The sequence below is a fragment of the Hyaena hyaena genome, unplaced genomic scaffold (genome assembly GCF_003009895.1).
Source record: "Hyaena hyaena isolate Hyena2069 unplaced genomic scaffold, ASM300989v1 scaffold_1128, whole genome shotgun sequence".
In the NCBI taxonomy this organism is placed as follows: domain Eukaryota; kingdom Metazoa; phylum Chordata; class Mammalia; order Carnivora; family Hyaenidae; genus Hyaena; species Hyaena hyaena.
In genome coordinates this window covers 347,135-365,638 of record NW_024081757.1, presented here as the reverse complement: position 1 = coordinate 365,638, position 18,504 = coordinate 347,135, and the positions used below count along the sequence as shown (strand labels likewise).

At 47.9% G+C, this 18,504-nt stretch overlaps 1 protein-coding gene across 3 annotated transcripts in view; it reads left to right on the top strand.

Annotated features, from left to right (window-relative positions):
* Nucleotides 1-18,504, top strand: part of DAPK1 (death associated protein kinase 1) — a 185,652-nt gene that overhangs the window by 150,252 nt on the left and 16,896 nt on the right. For all 3 annotated transcript variants that reach the window (XM_039222397.1, XM_039222396.1, XM_039222395.1), the window contains exons 19-20: nucleotides 2,349-2,426; nucleotides 13,945-14,167. In XM_039222397.1, the coding sequence (XP_039078328.1) occupies nucleotides 2,349-2,426; nucleotides 13,945-14,167 (301 nt within the window). The remainder of the gene's footprint in view (nucleotides 1-2,348; nucleotides 2,427-13,944; nucleotides 14,168-18,504) is intronic.

Genomic DNA, 18,504 nt, shown 5'->3' with positions numbered 1-18,504 from the left:
GCCCGACACGGGGCTCGAACCCACGAGCCGTGAGATATGACCTAAGTGAAAGTCGGACGCTTAACCGGCTAAGCCACCCAGGCGCCCCTAAAACATCCCCTTTTCAATGAGCCCCTCCCAAACTGCTGTTTGTAACCAAGAGGAGTCTGAGTGTTAGGATCTCTTGTGGGAGTCAGCACCTGGCTTAGGGGCACACAGTAGAGCAAGGCCAGAATGCAAACATCTATCTCCTACCCCATTCTCCTAGAGAAAGGTGGGGAATTTGGGGGAATTCTCAACTCTTTAATTAATAATTATTGCTGCTTCTTTTTTCCACAACTGGTACTCCTTTCTATTTGGTTTTCTCTAATCTGCTTGAGTACCTATGTGGTGAGGGTGTCTGTTTCACCATATAGATGAAGACGTTTCCAGGAGCTGTGACCACACAGCTGGTAAGGGGCACATTCAGGACTTCAGCCTGGCCATTCTGACTCCAAAGTTCAAACTTTACATTACACTGACAGCCTGAATAGTGTCTCTTAGGGCAAAGCATTTTACAAACTATAAAGTGCTGTATAAATGTAGGACATATGGTTGACAGGGGTTTTCCTGTCATTTGAAAGGCTCCATGATGGACACTAACTTTTGCCTGTGAAGGTCTTCTATGTCATGTGTAGACCTGGGGTCTCTGAGGGAAGTCCGGTGGCCAGAAGACACACAATTTTAGTCAAGGCTCAGATTTTTTCCAATGAGGGCAGTGGCTCCGAAACTTTGCTGCATGATGGAATCACCTGGGAACGCTTACAACCGCAATGTGTGTGTGGCCTCCAGACCTAGAGAAGCAGAATGTCTAGAGGGAGTGGGTACGTGCAGGCAGCGGGAGCTGTTAAAGAACCTGGTGATTCCAGTGTGTCGTCAGGTTTGGGAACCAGCAACCTGAGGCCTTTTCTTATCATGTCAGTAAAGATCTGGGCGGTGTGGCATGAATCCCTGGTTGGGCTGCGATGTCCGACAAGATCCCTAATTGATCCCAAAGCAGACTAGAAGCCCTCAGCTGCCCATTGAAGACACCTGGGGACTTTAAGGGAGCATGAGAGATGGGCAGGGAGACTGTAAAGCCTGCCTCCCCAGAGCTCCCGTATGAGCTTCCAGCTTCAGCCTAAGACCTTGGTTCTTAACTGGGGCCATCTCGCGCCATCCAGGGAACATTTGACAATGTCTAAAGACACTTTGGGTTGTCACAAGTTGGAGAAGGCAGTACAGAGACCAGAGAGAGGCGCTAAACATCCTGCATGCACAGGACAGCCCTGCCCACATGGTAGAGACTTATCTGGTCCCAAATGTCAACAGTGCTGAGATTGAGAAACGCTGGTCTCATGAAACCCCAGTTCTTGGCTCGGATTATGACTTGAGCTGAGAAATTGGAAGATGTGCTGTTAATCAGACTCGGGCATCCCTGAGCTGCCAGGGGGGATACTGATAAACATGGAGAGAGGGGCCAGAATGCTTCTAAGTCTTGTTGAAAAGACTGCTTTTATTTGCTTGGAAATTGCTTCTCATCTTTTCTACTTTTCAAATTTGTAATGACTTTAAACCTGCAGCAGAACAGTCCCTAAGCCTCCATTTCCTCCTCGGGGGCACGTGAACAGCCTCAGTTAGGTCCTGCCTCCCCTGAGTGACCTCGAGAGTCAATGTAGGCAAAGCATCGAGAACTAGACCAGGTGCATGACATCTGGAGGTGCTCAGTACATGTTAGCGGGTGTCATGCTTATTCATGGCATGGAAGTGGAAGTGAATTTGCTCACTATAAAACTGTAGCCCTATGGAAATTCTGTAATTAAAAGGTGCTGCAGAATCTGATATCTTCCTTTTATGTTCACTGAAAATCTTTAGGTCAAAATGGTCTGTAAAACTAAGCCTCTTCTTTGAAATGCACAGTAATTACCAGTAACTAGCATCCTATGAGTGTTGAGGTTTGTCCTTGGAAGCAATTTAAGACATTAGCTAGCACTGACTAGAATTTGGCATCTATGGAAGCCTTCATTGTCTGCTTTATGGAAAGGGATTCAGGGTTTGGGGTAATCTGCTCGCCAACGAGGTGCCAAGTGTGAGAAAGCCTGTGGGTCTGAGACAGCTCACCGATGGACTTCAAGGCACCAGTGCACAATTGTTTCCTAGTTCTCATCTTCCTTTCCTGGACAGCCCAGTGAAATAAGGATTCTACAGAAAGAAGGGACCCAAGACACACTGTTTTTCTACCTTTGTTTCTGATGCCAGTTACGCGTTTTTCTGCCTCCAAAGGCAGAACTAGTGTGTGAAATAAACAGCTCTTGTGTGAAGGAAAGAAATTAATCCTTTTTCTCCAATAGGATGGGAAGACAGCAGAAGAGCTGGCTAAATCAGAACAGCATGAGCATGTAGCAGGTCTGCTTGCAAGGCTCCGAAAGGTGAGAAATTCTGTTTATCAGTCTGAAATTCTCTGCTTTACATGAAAAGGTCTGCCTTTCTCTTTGTAAAGAAGAAGATGAACAAAATGAGGCTTTGGACAAACAGCTTATTCAAAAGGTGTCTGTCTGCTTCCTGTGGTTTGCATGCAGTTAGTGTCAGTGCATCAGCTACCTATCACTTAGCTCTTCTGTGTTTGGACTTGGAAATCATTTGACCTCTTTGTAGTTGCTGTGCCTGGTTTTCCTCTTCCCACCCTCTCTGTAATAACCGTCCCCACAAAGTAGACAGGAAATGGGGAAGCTGAATGTTTCTTTCCTTCTTAATGTTTTGAACTCCCAGACATCACATGATATGCTCTGGTCCAGGAAACACTGTTGCTCTAAGGTTTAAGGACACAAGACAAAAGTATGTACGTGCAGGTGTGTCTTTCCAGCCCAGATTATAGCAATGCATATCAGGAGTCCTCAAAATTAGTCCTTTAAGATAGGAACTCCATGTCTAGGACTCTATCCCAAAGAAATGAAAGACATGCAGGAAAAAGTGTTTTATGCACACAGATTTCATTGCAGTGTTATATATAATAATAAAAATCGGAAACATCAGATGACCAACAGTAATGTCTAGTAAATTGTTATACACCTACATGGTAGAATGACCACTAAAATATTTTCGAAGAGGTTTTATTAACAAAAGTTCAGTGCTTAGGATGTTCCAGAGCTTCAAAGCAGAAGATAAATTATACATATGGACTTTATAATCCCTCCTTGTATTTTAAAAAATACATAGAAAATATTAACAGTGGTGTTTTGGTAATGAACATTTCCTTCTGTAAACATTACTGTATTTTTTCCAAATTCCTTATAATGCAGGTGACCTTGAATAATACAGATTTGAACGGTAGAAGTCTTACTCTATGCAAATTTTTTCAATAGATAGTACAGTGCTATAAATCTATTTTCTCTTATGATTTTCTTACTTACATTTCCTTTTCTTTAACTTACCTTTTTATAAGAATATAGTCCATGGTCCATATAAACCTACAAAATATGTGTCAATCACCTGTTTATGTTATCGGTAAGACTTCCGGTCAACAATAGACCATTAGTAGTTAATTTTGGGGGGTGGTCAAACAAAGGTATATCTGGATTTTCAACTGTGTGGGGGTTCAGCACTCCTAATCCCCGTGTTATTCAAGGGCCAACTGTAATCATGTAGTAATTTTTCAAAGACAAACTTTCTAGAAATTAAAAAAAAATTCAGTTGATTTAAATGTTCAGTGGCAAGGGATTGGGGCATCCCACAGATGTCCTGCATATAAACTGGAAAGTGAGGGGGCATCTGGTGGCTCAGTCAATTAAGCAACCGACTCCTGGTTTTGGCTCACTCGGTTCATGGGATTGAGCCCCGCATCGGGCTCTGTGCTGGCAGCTTGGAGCCTGCTTGGGATTCTCTCTCTCCCTCTCTCTGCCCCTTCCCCACTCTCTCTTATAATAAATAAATCTACATTTTAAAAAAATATATTGGAAAGGGTCCTGGGAAGGATGATCACCTCTTAACTCCAAAACTACTGAGAATCTGAATTTTCATAGTGGTCTCAGGGTCCTGGCTGTGGGGTGGGGGAGGGGACACGGGTGCAGTAATTTCCTTCCCAGCCTTGGAGTGGAGCTGGGAGATCATTTATCTTCACACCTTTGTGCGTTGGAGTTTGTGAGCTGGCCACAAAGGCGGTGGGAAGAGGACCCATGAAAACAGATGTCCCAGGCCACTACAGGGATGCAGTGTACCCTTCCTTCTGGAAATTCCAGAAAGAGAACAGTCTGGAAAAATGTCCCTAGCCTTACTCAGGTGTTCTTTTTTTTAATCTTAAAAAAAAATTTTTTTGGGGGGGGGTGCCTGGGTGGCTCAGTCGGTTAAGTGTCCGACTTCCCCTCAGGTCATGATCTTATGGTTTGTGGGTTCGAGCCCTGTGTCAGGCTCTGTGCTGACAGCTCAGAGCCTGGAGCCTGTTTCAGATTCTGTGTCTCCCTCTCTCTCTGACCCTCCCCTGCTCATGCTGCCTCTCTCTCTCAGAAATAAATTAAACATTAAAAAACATTTGTTTTGTTTATTTTTTTATTTTGAGAGAGAGAATGCAAGCAGGGCAGGGGCAGGCTCCTCATGGTCAGCACAGAGCCCAGTGCAGTGCTTGAACTCATGAATCGTGAGATCATGACCTGAGCTGAAATCAAGAGTCGTACACCCAACTGACTGAGCCACCCAGGCATCCCTAGCCTTACTTGCACATTCTTACAGGAAATGCATGAGTTAAAGGTAGACATCATTTTCTCCCACTCTGCACTGCCGTGCACTGTCTCACTGTGGAGGAGAATTTGGACTAGAAAAACAAGGGAAAGTGTTTTGTTTACAAGCAGAAAGAGAGGCGGTGGAGTCTGGGAGTCCCTATCAGCATATCAACAAGGAAGTTGCCCATAGTCTCCTAATTTCTAAATTCACTTAATGTGAAACCGTATGTCAGCCAGCACATGAAAGAATGGAACAGTCTGCAACACAATGGGCCAGATTGGCTCAGTGTTTGCAACCTCTGACATCGGGTGGACGTTATAGCAAGGCACCCTGCCTCTGAGTGTTTATACGTAACATGTCACAAGAGAAGTGTGGTTGTAAGTCGATTACTCATTATAGTATCTGTTGACAGCAAAAAGAACCTGGTCTGAAATCTGGCCTTCCCACTCGCTTGATGAGGACGCAGTTTTACTGTGAATTATTAGCTCTCTCTAACAGTCCACTGGTGGAGAGGAAGATTTCATTAGACTGGACACCTTACACGTGGATAAACGTGCTGGATCAGGGATTCTCAGGCCTCCCACGGTCCACAGAGGAGGGTTCTGACCTGTGCCAGGCGCCACCACTTGTATCTGAGCCCCTGTGTTGTCCTGCCACATATAGTGGGCTTAGCGGTCACGGTGGGCTGTGTTCCTCACAATGAAGCCTCAGGCACATCTTCTTTCTTGGCTTGGAGTGCTGCTCACCATCTCAGAGATGTCTCACGGACCCTGTGAAGGTGCAGACACTCATCTTTAAGCAGAAATCCATGGCAGACCGTGGATTGCCCACCAGACCCACCATCTGGTGGGTCACCCGGGAGATGCACTCCTGGGGCTGTGTCATGTTTAACACACAGGAAAGGTCTGTCCTTTTATTTTAAAGTGGACGGCCATGCTGGGCGCAAAGCCATTGTCATTGCAATGACGGGTCTGAAACAATGAGGAAAGCCCAGACCGAAGTACATAAAGGGCAGGCTCTCTAGTGACAGCAGAGAGGGACCAGACTGGGGTGCTTAAAGGTGCTTTCTCCCTTAATCTGATCCCAGATTTCCTGCCATGTGCTTATGTTTCTTTTATGATTGGAAATGCAAATACAGAGAAAGTTGCATGGCCCTCCCGCCAGCCCTGTGTGTCCAGGGGAGGCAGCGGGAGGTCCTCCAGTCTAGATTCTTTAAATCAAGGTAGGTGGGCTCTGCAACCTTCCTGCTTTCAGATTTCCTTAATTCTTTCCCACCAGTTGGCACCCTTGTGTTTTGGTGCCTAGCTTTTTAAAAGATGGATGGGAGAGAGAATATTTCAGTGTCTAGTTTTTTTTTACCATCTAAGGTAAAGGGATTTTTCTCTAAGGAAAGGTCAGGGCAAAAAAAGAAATTTTAATACCTGTGATCTAAGGACATCATCCCTGCTAGTGCCCAGAGTCCACAGAAAGCTTCCTCTCTCTTCTTTGCTTCAAGAGGAAAAATATAAGGTGATGGCTGGATGCACAGACTCAGGACTAGATGGCCTGGGTTCACATCCTAGCACTGCTGTTTTCTGGCTCGGGAAACATAAGGCTGCTTAGCAGCTCTGAGCCTCAGTTTCCCATTTGTCAAATGGGGTAACTGTAGAGCTACCTCACAGTATGGTAATGATGTAAATGTTGTCTTTAGAACAGTGTCTGCACACAGTAAGAAACCACTCTCTGAGTCCCGGGGAAACATAGAGATTTCCCTGCGGTGGCCCCTCCTGTGACCTGGCGCCCAGGAGCAGACATGGCAGTGTCAACAAGACAAGCAGGCCCCTAGGCAGGGCACCCTTGAGCACCAGCACTATAGCAGCCATCATTAATCGTCCATGTGTGGCAGGGGCTGTGATTTCACAACATCCCAAAGATGGAGACATTCCCGCCCAAAAATGGGGCTCAGTGAGGCTAAGCAAATGTTCATCAGTGCAGCTCCGAGTCAGTCCTAAAATACCAACGTCTGCTTCCTGGTCAGTGGGCTTGGGGCTTCAGTGCCGGTGCCTCACCAGCCGTGGGGTGGGGGTCTTTCCCCATGCTGAGCTCACGTGCTGTGTGGTGAGCCCCAATCTCTTCCAGGAGTCACCAGGGCCTGCTCCCTTCAGCGGAGTCTCCTGGACTCCGTGTTCACTGGGACCCGCGAGTTTGTATGCTGCAGTCATTCCCCCAGAAGGCTCTAGACCTCAGCTTCCTGATGAGCCAGAAAGGGAGGAGTTGGCTGCCATGTATTTCTACCACACTCATTATTTTAATGAATAAGTCCCCAAATAAGTAACTGCTTGGAGTTTGGGGACACCTGGTCCTGGAACCTGGTTCTTGAAAGTGGTTGAGGCGTCACAGGAGCGACCCTGGAGAGTGCGTCAGCAAGGACTTGTGTGGTAGGTTGTCACGAGGAGCAGGCGATACTTACAGAGAAGCCAAGACAGTAGATATATTTGCAGTTATAAGTCGGGTCATTTAGAGGAGGAACCTGATCACACCAGTAACCACAGATTAGGAGCATCTGTCACCAGTTTCCCTTCCATGTCATTTCTTCTTGACATTCCCAGTGTTTCTCACCAGAGTGCAGTGGGCATTTTGGGGTGGGTGGGACTTCGTTTGTCCTTGCAAGATAAGAGGACCCCCACGCAGCTCAAGTCATCTTGCCCCTTCCTCATTCATTGGAAATCAAAAGCTGTCTTTGCACATTTCCTGACACCCCCTGAGAGAGAACCATCCTATGTAAGACCCCCTCCTGTGGATCCTAAACACAGTCATGGGGATAAGTCAGTGTCTGCACAGCAGGGAGGTGGCCTTGAAATAGGTTTCCAAGTGGGCCAAGTTAGCAACAGAAATGCCCCCCTTGAATTCACCTCGAATCAGTTGTGGAGCCTAGGAACTTATTTTTAAAGGTTTGCTAGGGAAGCCAGGGGCTTCCTGTTCCAGACATAAAACCTAAGTCTTCTTGTTGACCTGCAGGGGGCAGCAGAGGAATGACCAAAGCAGAGTGAGAGGCTACTTGGGTCCTTAGACAGCTCAGGGCGCTGACCTTGGGGAGATAAGAGCTTGCAGCCAGTGCATCTGGGCAGGGTGGGGGTGAGGGTTTCCCAGGATAGAGGTCATTGGGGAAGGAAAAGCCAGGACAGGCCTAAGGGAGATGAGGTTTGCTGTGACCCAGTTCACCACGGAGTGATTTGGGGGCAGCTATGTACTGGAGCCCCTGGTGCCTCCCGCAGAGCCCACCACACGTGTCTCTTCCCACCTGCGTTTTCAGTGCCCTCACCTTGGGTGTTTGATGTCCTTCCAATTAGATTTTCATAAGCTGATATTAAAATAGTTGCTGTTCTTGACACCTAAGATGAGACAGTAAAGAAAGGTGCTTGGGGAATATTTTGGAAAATAGGACAAAGTGTAGAGTTTACCCGGAACTTAAAATTCAGCACAAGTAAACCACATTTGCATAATTAAGACTTGCTGCTCTTTCCCTGCTGGGTCTAATTGCATCCTGCCACGTGGGGAAAGCCTTGTCACCTCCCCATGCTCTTATCTGGCTTTCCCAGATTGCAGATGGTCCTCCCTGTCAATCTGCTGATATTTAGTCATCTTTGCTGATGAGAAAGTGAAGCTACATTGCCAGGGGTAAAGGTACAGGAAGAAAGCTAGAAACCAGGATTCTTCAGGGCATCAAAGAGCAATGCAGTTACTAAGTAATATTTATTTATTTAAAAGATATTCACAGTGTCTAGATATACTAAGAACTATTCTAGGTACAGTGAACAAAAGAAACAATGCTCAGCCAAAAAGCAAATAAAGAAAAATGTCAGATGGGGTAAGTCAGGGGTTGGCAAACAATAGCCTCCCAGCCAAAGTGGGGCCAGCACCTGTTTTGTCAATAAAGCTTTATTGGAGCACAGCCACACCCTTTGACTTCCTACTCTCTGTGGCTGGTTTCTGGATACATGACAATCACAGGAGAGACAACCTGGCCCTTTGTAGAAAGATCTCTGTCCCTGATGAAAGTGCAGGTATTCAAACAAGGTGAAATTAGAGAAGGGAGGGGAGTTACTTTCCACCAACTCTGCTAGTGACATTTAAAGACATGCATGAAAGATTGGAGAGGAGAGGCAACCAGAAAATGGGCTGGGGAAAAGCAGAGAGAGTAGTGAGTGCAGAGGGCCTGGGGCAGTAAAGAACTGGGTGGGTTATGTCCCAGAAAACACAAAAAGGAGGGAGATGGGCCTGGAACAAGAACTTGAGCTTGGTGGTCTGGGCAGGGATGGTGCCTGATCAGAGAGGCAGGTGGTTTGGTCAGAAGACCGGGTTTGGTCCAGGTGTGTTCAGCAGGTGGGAGCAAAATCTGACTCTCATTTTGGGACTTTCCCTCCAACTACCCAGACAGAGACCAGGTAGGAAGTGATCTTGGAGGCCAGGTGAGATATGATGGCACTTGGATGAGGTTGTCCAGGCTCAGTTACTTTGTGAGCCCTGGGCAGGAATGCAGTTGGAGGCCCCATCCCTGGGTAAAAATTTAGGATATAAAGTTATCGAAAACACACGGGGAAATAGTTCATGTTCTGCCTCCCACTTACACAAATACACATTCTGACCACCTGGAAGGCAGGGCTGGTTTAGAATTCTGATCCTTGGGCTCCCTGCTGCTTCCCCCTCTTCTTCCCAAGCCTGGCAGCCTCACCTGCTATAGGCCCACGGCCATGCACACCCCAGGCCTCACCTTTGCACTGACCACACCTGCCTGCATGGGGAGGCCAGGGAGGACACACAGGGGAGTTTTCCAAGGCATGAGCCAGAATTTAGGAAACATTGTAGTGCCAGCTCCTCACTCCCTGGCATTACTGCAGGAAGGTCTGACCAGGCAGGGCTTTGTGGTGGCAGGGGGCAGGTGGTCTTGGATCTCCTGGTAGGTAGAGACCACGGAGAGACTTGTGTGCTCCCTCCAAAGAAATCAGTGTTCTATTACCTTCAGAGCTAGCAGGGAGCAACTCACTGTCCTTTCTGCTTCAGAACCACAGTCTGCCTTGGAGAGCACATCTGTCAGGTGATTGGCAGCAGCCTTCCCTGGGATACTGGTCTGGGCCCTCACCAGTCCCTGTGCTGCCACCTAGTGGTGACAAGAGAAAATGTGCCACCCACCTGCAGTGGGGAAGGCACTTCAGAACATTTTGTTGTACTTCTGCATCAAAATCAGTGTGTTCAGATTCTCCAAGGCTCTTAGTGAGCAAGAGGAGGGATTATCCTGCAGGACCAAGTTGGGTCTCCTTAGAAAGGAGAAGACTCATGTTTTGCTTTCTTGCCCTATGTCAGATCTGTCCATCTTGATGAGGAGCTCTTTCCAAACTTATGTTTTTCCCAAAGACAAGGTGAAGGGTCTTATCAGTCAGTCCCAGCAAGTGAGGAAAGCAGGCAAGCGCCCTTATGGGGGAGCAGGGTGGGGTATACAAGGAATGTCACTGGGAGCATTTGAGTGTCGCTGGGTCAGATTTTGGTGTTAGAAGGAAACTTGAGGCATGGCTCACCTTATCACACTGGTGTGCCTGGGCCACTGCTCAGAGCCTGTGTGTAGGGATATACTCAACAGGATTCTTGCCAAAGTAGGCTAGGTAATCAGATATAGGGGAGAGTTCAGGGATTTCATCACATAGGAAGGAGTAGGAGTTTTACTAAACCGACTGAACCGGATTCTTGCTAAAACTAAACTAACTTGGCCAAGGACAGGGCACTGGTTCCGGGCATTGACACAGAGAACCTTGACTAAAGTTAGAGCCAAGAGAGAGTCGTCATCCCAGCCTGCCTCTGTTCTGGGGCTGGCTAGGGCAGCAGCAAACACACTGCCAGCAGCTTCTAGCCCCCAATACCCTGCTGAGGTTCAAAGGAGTGAACTGTAGTCATTTGAGGGCAGCACTGTGCAAAGCATAGACATGGCCTCCCTGGGCTGCCCTGGAGCAAGCCAGAGAAACTTCTGGAAGTTCTCTGGAGCTGCATCAGTAGTTACCATGGCTCTAGTGTCTTCAGAGTGCAAGGGCCTGAGAGGCTCAGGCAGAGGGGACAAATATATCCTCAGTCCAGCACACAGGGCACGTGATGGCCAAAGTCAAGGTGCTAAGATCAAAAGTGCACAAAGCAGAAAAGGGGCACAAGCCAATTAATTGCACAGTGTTTGGGGGACCTGGTGGTTGGATTATAGCCAGAAGCAGGCTTTCTACCTTTCCCCTATCACAGGAGAAGAGGACACTGGTGTCCTCAAAAGAACTGTTATGTTAAGCTGTACGTCACAAAGTAGGCAGAGAATGTTCTATTCCACTTGGTGAGATATTCCTAGTGAATGGTGATGCTCACAGGACATGATGACTACAGTTCAGATGCTTCCTGTGCAGCCAAGAGGGTGCCGGGGACTGATTTAAAGGGAAATGGAGGGGCGCTTGGTTGGCTCAGTAGGTTAAGCATCCAACTTCAGCTCAGGTTGTGATCTCACAGTTCATGGGTTCGAGCCCTGAGTCAGGTTCTGTGTTGACCGATCAGGGCCTGGAGCCTGCTTCCAATTCTGAGTCTCCCTCTCTCTCTCTATTCTTCCCCTGTTCGTGCTCTCTCTCTCTCTCAAAAATAAACATAAAAAAATTTAAAAATGGAAGGGGGAAGGGCTGACTTTGAAGGTTAAATTAGAGTGAGGTGAGGCAGATTTGCTTCAGGGGTCAAGGGCTCATCTGCAACACTACATGGCATCAGGAGAGATCCAACGAGCACCCCATCTCTTCCAGCCTGGTGGGCAGCCCTGGGATGAGTGACTGTGTCACAACAGAGCATCTTCAGCCTCTGCACTGACTCGAGCCATAATTCAGGGGAATTAGGGTCAGGGTCTCCCAGCCCTTTCCCTCCCCTGCAGGGCTTTGCATCTGAACCTACTGAGATTTGAGGCTAAGGGAGAAACCAGAATGAGGACAACCTCATGGTCTACACAGCCCTGGGCAGGGGGAGGACTTCTGAGATGACAAGCACCTGCACAGATTGTTAAGTGTGAATGGAACGCCCTACCTGTAAAATAACAAAGACATCAAAGGAAATATCAAGAATGAGATATAATGTGTTGCAGTATATAAATGCTGGGGCCCAGGGCATGAGGACATGTAGTGAACTTGGCAGATGGGGACCTGTGCACAGTCACTATGCAGTACCTGCAGACGCCCATGCATCTTGGAGCGCTGGGATGCATTGAGGACACCGGGGCAGCCTGTTGCCCTGATTTTCACAAATGAGGGTAGGAGCTCATGAAGGATTATATATGTTTTACACCAATTTATTAAGCAGTTGCATTCTTGGAAATCTCAAACTATTGAGATTACACACTCTCCAAAACACTCTGGGTCATATGTGGCATTGCAGTTAAGCCTAAGGTCACATAATCATAAGCAAGTTCTTCTCTTAAGTAAATGCTCAGCAGACACTCAGAGCATAGGAGGACCCAGGGAATTGTTCTGTGGAGGACACCGTGTGAACCTGTGTGGATACACAGCACCCACGTCCAGGATCAGCCCAACATCAAGAACTGAAAATGTAGCGCCCATTTCCATCATGCCCACTAGGCGGCATTGCTGCCACGTGGAGAAGGAAGGTCACTGTCACAGAAGATGGGGGGGGGAGTGGAGTCTGACAGGGGAGACAGCTGGGTGGTCAATGGAAGAAGCCACAGGGACTCAGCTGGAAGAAACGAGCAGCACATCCCCCGGCCCAGGGTTAGAACTGGAAGCAGTGTGTGCCAGGCCTGAGATCACAGGAGACTAAAACCAAGCAGTTCATTCTGAGAGGCTCCTGTAGGTCCCCTTGAGTCCTGTCATATCTACACACCTCCCTGTCAGGTGCCGGGGATATGTCTCTCCCCTCAAGTTGGCCCCCAGTCCAGGGTGGAGAACATTCCAGCACACCCTGCAATCTGGGGGGGGAGGGGTCATGATGGAGAATGCTCCCTGGATTGGAGCCTCCTGGGTAGGAATGTTCTGGAAGAGAACCCAGCAGGAGTGGTCCCCTAGATGCATGGAAGTTAACAGGTTAAAGCAGCGAAACCATCCTGGGTCAGGGATGAATCCCCCCAGAGCCTGCACCCCACACTCCCAACAGGCCCCTGTTTGGAGCCACGATCAGGCTCGGGGTGGGAAAGCAGGCTGGCTGTGAGTCAGATGGAGCCAGAGCGGCGAGAGCAACGCCTCCATCACTGCTCAGGCGTCCAGGTGGGCTCTCTGGGTGCACAGAGCGCCTGTCCACACCATCCCACCAAAGTGCTCTTGTTGTGTTTGGAGTCAGAGTTCACGTATCTGTGACTCCCCAGGAAACAGATCTGGGCCAGGTCCACACCTTCCTGTCCCCTGCACTGTGCTCAGCATGGGGGCCTCCATAAATGTGTGCTGATGAGTGAGTGAGTGTGGAGTAATCCTGCTTCTCCCTGCAGGGCTGAGATGATAGTGGGAAGGTTATGGGTCCACAGCCCCACACCAGCATCGTGTTTGTACTTCCTGATGCCCCTTCTGAGCATCTGGTGCCATCATGGTGCCATGAGAAAACAGGACCCCTCCACACAGAGGAGCAGGTGTCCCTGGGCCATCCTGACAGGCTGAGCCTGGTTCCCTTTTAAAATGATGGCATTGTGGGAGTTGCTCCACCCCTTTCCTGGTGCACTAAAATACCATGGATGCTGGCACATCCCTGGTGACAGAGAGCACACTGGTGGTTGCCAGGGGCCGGGCAGGGTGAGGGGGTGACTGGTTTTGGCTACGGAGCTTCCTCAGGGGAGAGAAATGTTCTGGAGCCCAGAGCAGTGCTGGTCGTACACACTGTACATGTAGTAAAGCCTCAGAGCTTCAGTCCACTCTGAAATGACATGACCACTTTACAGGAATTGTTTTTGTAGATACAATGGGACAGCATAAAACATTCACAACACGGGTAAGAGTCGCAGACCAGGGTTCAAACTTCAAGGCATAAAAAAAGTAAGTCCCAGGATGCACTGTTCAGGATGGGACCACAGTTGATAATGCTCTATCGCATATTTGAAAGGCCCTTCGGGAGTAGCTCTTTAAATTTCTCATCATCAGAGAAACCTCAGATTAGGAAGGACACGGCGAGAGTTCCAAACTGTGAGAACTGGCCTCGGCTGTTTGCTCAGAGCCTTCTTTCCCTGTGGCTAACTTGCCTCTCTTCATCTGTGTGTAGGAAACGCACCGAGGACTCTTCATCCAGCAGCTGCGGCCCACACAGAACCTCCAGTCCAGGATCAAACTGAAGCTGTTCGGCCACTCAGGCTCGGGGAAGACCACCCTGGTGGAGTCTCTCAAGTGTGGGCTGCTGAGAAGCTTCTTCCGAAGACGCCGGCCCAGACTGTCCTCTGCTGGCTCCACGAGGTTCCCGCCCTCACCCCTGGCATCCAAGCCAGCAGGTAGGTACCTGCTCGCCGGCTCCTGTCTCTCCACTCCCTGCTTCCTTTTGTGCTGTCTCCTGTTACCATCTAGAAGGAGTGCTGGCTCTTTGTTGGTTACCTGGCCTGTGGTGACCAGAACTCATTGTCTTGGTGGCTTTAGGTGGGGTCTACCCCGGCTGTGGGCCATGGGTTGGCCTGCAGGTATAGATGCCCCAGCAATAGCAAGGACAGGGCCGCACCAAAGTCACAGTCACAGACACAAAGTTCCAGGTTACAAATATGCAGATCACAGAGTGGTGGTGTGTTCTTCTCCAAAATGGTTAATAGGGTGAATTGTGTGTTGTGTGCACTTCACATGAATGTATTTTAGATGCAATGAGACAGAATAAAACACATCTGCTACATGGGTAACAATACAGACCAGGGTACCCAGCCTTTGAATACCCAACGTGCATGAACAAATACAGTTTCCAGATTGTACACATCGAATATTGGCCCCAGGATGGGTTCTCCCCCTTACGCTTTCTTTTTGGAGTGCTGGGCACACCCAGTGATTCAGGAATACAGCAACAAAGTTCATTTCCGTCCCTGTGCGACTCAAAGCGGGTTGGTGATTTTGAATAGCTCCCTGAGGATCTCGTGGTTGGTCCATCCACTCACATGGAGCCTGCTTGGGAGGCTGGCTTTGGTGTCTTTCCCGATCTTCTTAGACACGGCTAGGGGTACATGCACGTCCAAAAGTGCCATGTGCCTGTCCTTCCCCCGGGAGAATTGTGCCATCTGGGATGTTGTTTCTCCTGAACCCAACTGAGGGAATTCCATTTTACAAGGTTAAGACTATAACCCTTCAAAGAGTTTCCTTAGTCTCTATTTTGTGCAAGGATTTGTTTTCTACATGTGATACTGCAAGGTATCTTATCAATTCCCCACATTGAAAGCAATGGTTTTACAGTTTTGTTTCTATGCAGTCCCTCTCTCCATGAGGAAGGGTGTCTGGGAAGCATTCATCAGGGGGTGGGGGACACTTGACTGAGGTTTACATGTCCCTTTCAATGTCTTTTCTCTGAACAGCAGTGGAGTTACAATAGGCTCTGAGATAATAACCACAATGGATTTACTGACTACAGTTTTGCTCACACCTATTGCTCACACTTTCTGAGCACTAAGTGTGTGCCAGGCACTGGCACAACGTAGTCCGTGTGACTCTTCCTTTAATCCACATGACAGCCTACAGGGTATTATACTGAAGCCTGGAGGGGTCAAGTGGAAGCCCAGTGTCACACAGCTGGCAATTCTTGACGTGTCTGACTCCTGAGCTAGTGCTTAGTGACTATGCATACAACTCCGTCTGGAGTATAAGGGCATTTGCAGACATACATTGTCCATTGTCTTCCATAATTTGGACTCAGTTTGGAGATATAAGATGGGTTTCACCTTCTCTGAAGTCAGTAGTTTTCCAGACTTAATGATTAGGTTCAGCCTCAGTGTGTGGACTACACCAGCGTTTGTGAGTGTGTGTCTGTGTATGAGAGAGGGAAAGGGGGAGAGACAGAGATCAAGAGAGACAAAGACCTCTATTTAGACCTGTGATCTGGAATTTCTGTAAGGCTTCATTGGGTATTAAGATGATGCCCTAGAAGCCTGAACTGAACCAGCCACAGATTTTATCTCCTGTTTATCCCTCACCTCTCCAAAGTAATGTCTCCATTCATCTTCCACATCTGGAAGAATCTGGAAGTAGATTCATAATAAAATGTGGCTCAGGAAGGCTAGATTATCAGCCAGGGTCATGGTGTTACAGCAGTGTCCTCCAGGCAGCGCTGAGGGAGCTTGGCTGTGTGGCTCAGTGACAGAACATTCTGTGGAGGAAGAAGTATGCTCTGGACCAAAGAAGTCGCTCGGCCTCAGTTGGCACAGAGATGCAGCGGGTCTTCCTCTGTTTAGAATTGTTCAGAGCTGCCTCTCCAGGCCACGCTCTCAAAATTTCTGTCTAGATAACAGGTAAGTGTGGTCAGGCTCCCCCCATAGGACTGGTAGGAGGTAAACACTGCTCCCTCTGGTGTCCTACCTGACTCAGTTCTTCAGAACCTTCCTGGTGCCCTGGCATTGACACTGGCTTTGTCACCAGAAGCAGCTGGAGGGAGGAATCGTCACACGGTTCCTCCCTTCTCCTGGGGACGGGCGGCCTTGTTCTCTCAGGAGGCACAGCACTCGTGTTAAAGTCCCCTCGGGGGTTCGCAAGACTGAAGAAAATGGCAGATGCTGGAAAGACGCAAGAGCAGGCCAAGGGGACGCGGAAAGGAGGTCCATCTGTCACAGCGGCTGCTCCCTGGGGACACCACAGTGACACCTAGAAGCAGGAAAGCGTGGGAAGTGGTTGACCTCGTCTGCACTGACTGGGTTCAGGTGCCACACACGTGTCATCTCACTGGATTCTCAGGAATCCAGAGAAAAGTAACCCAGGCCTCAGAGACATATCGTGTGTCTAAGGCAGAGGCTGAAATCCAGGGCCTGCTAGCTGCCATTCTATATATGATACAAGAGAGGGGGAGGAGGAACATTGAATTCTCTGCTGACATTCAAAGCTCATTCACCAAAAAAATTGGATATGGGGTTCTTTGTGGAAAATTGGAAGCTCTGGGTACACCGATTCACATCCCTGATATCAGATATAAATGTGCCATGTGAGTGCATTTATATCCCGCAGACAGCAGGGAGTTGGATTGTGTTGACAACTTGGCCCCTTCTGTAGTCATCTGAAAATGCTGGAATTTGGGGGCTGAGCCACCAGCCAGGAAACAAGACCAGGTGGCGTGTCTGCCATCCCTTCCTGCAGCCACTCAGTCACGTGGTACCTACCCCACACTGCATGTGCTATACACATGCTCACTCTGCTGCCAGCTGTCACATGTCACACTCACTCTGTCACAGCTGTCACATGTGGGGCTGCATGGGGAAGGAAATACCCAGAGCAGAGGGGGAGCGAGTGTCCAGGAGGAGCCCTGCAGGGCTGCTGCCTGCTGTTCCCAGAGAAGAAGTGGAAAGAAGTATCTTTTTCGTTTTCTTTTAAAATTAGATTCAAGTTACTTAAAATACTGTGTAGTATTGGTTCCAGGAGTAGAATTTAGTGGTTCATTGATACTGTGTAGTATTGGTTCCAGGAGTAGAATTTAGTGGTTCATTGCTCATCCCAACAAATGCCCTCCTTAATGCCCATCCCCCATTTTGTCCATTCCCCTACCCACCTCCCCTGCACAACCCTCAGTCTGTTCTCTGTATTTAAGAGTCTCTTAGGATTTGCTTCCTTCTCTGTTTTCATCTTATTTTACTTTTCTTTCCTTTACCCTATGCTCATTTGTTCTGTTTCTTAAATTCCACATATAAGATAGGAAATCTTATGATATTTGTCTTTCTCTTTTTGACTAATTTTGCTGAACATAATACAGTCTAGTTCTATCCACGTAGTTGCAAATAGTAAGATTTCATTCTTTTTCATTGCCAAGTAGTACACTACATCTTCTTTATCCATTCATCAATTGATGGACATTTGGGCTCTTTCCATTATTTGCTGTTGTTGATAGTACTGCTTTAAACATTGGGGTGCATGTGCCCCTTAGAATAAGCATTTTTGAATCCTTTGGATAAATACCTAGTAGTGCAATTACTGGGTTGTAGGGTAGTTCTATTTTTAATTTTTTGATGAACCTCCATACTGTTTTCCAGAGTGGCTGTACCAGTTTGCCAGCAGTGCAAAAGTGTTCCCCTTTCTCCACGTCCTTGCCAACATGTATTGTTTCCTGTGTTGTTCATTTTAGCTGTCTGACAGGTGTGAGGTGGTATCTCATTGTGGTGATTTGTATTTCCCTGATTATGGGTAATGTTGAGCATCTTTTCATGTGTCTGTCTGCCATCTGGATGTGTTATTTAGAAAACTGTCTATTCATGTCTTCTCATTTCTTCACTGGATTATTTGGTTTTTGGGGTGTTGAGTTTGATAAGTTCTTTATATTTTGGATACTAACCCTTTATGTGATCTATCATTTGCAAATATCTTCTCCCATTCCATTGGTTCCCTTTTAGTTTTGTTGATTGTTTCCTTCGCAGAAGCTTTCTATCTTTTTTTTTTTTAATATTTTTATTTATTTCTAGGAGAGAGAGACAGCGTGAGCAGGGGAGGGTCAGAGAGAGAGGGAGACACAGACTCTGAAATAGGCTCCAGGCTCTGAGCTGGCAGTCAGCATAGAGCCCGATGCAGGGCTCGAACCCATGAACCGTGAGATCATGACCTAAGCGAAAGTCGGACGCTTAACTGACTAAGCCACCCAGGCGCCTCACTTTCTATCTTGATTAGGTCC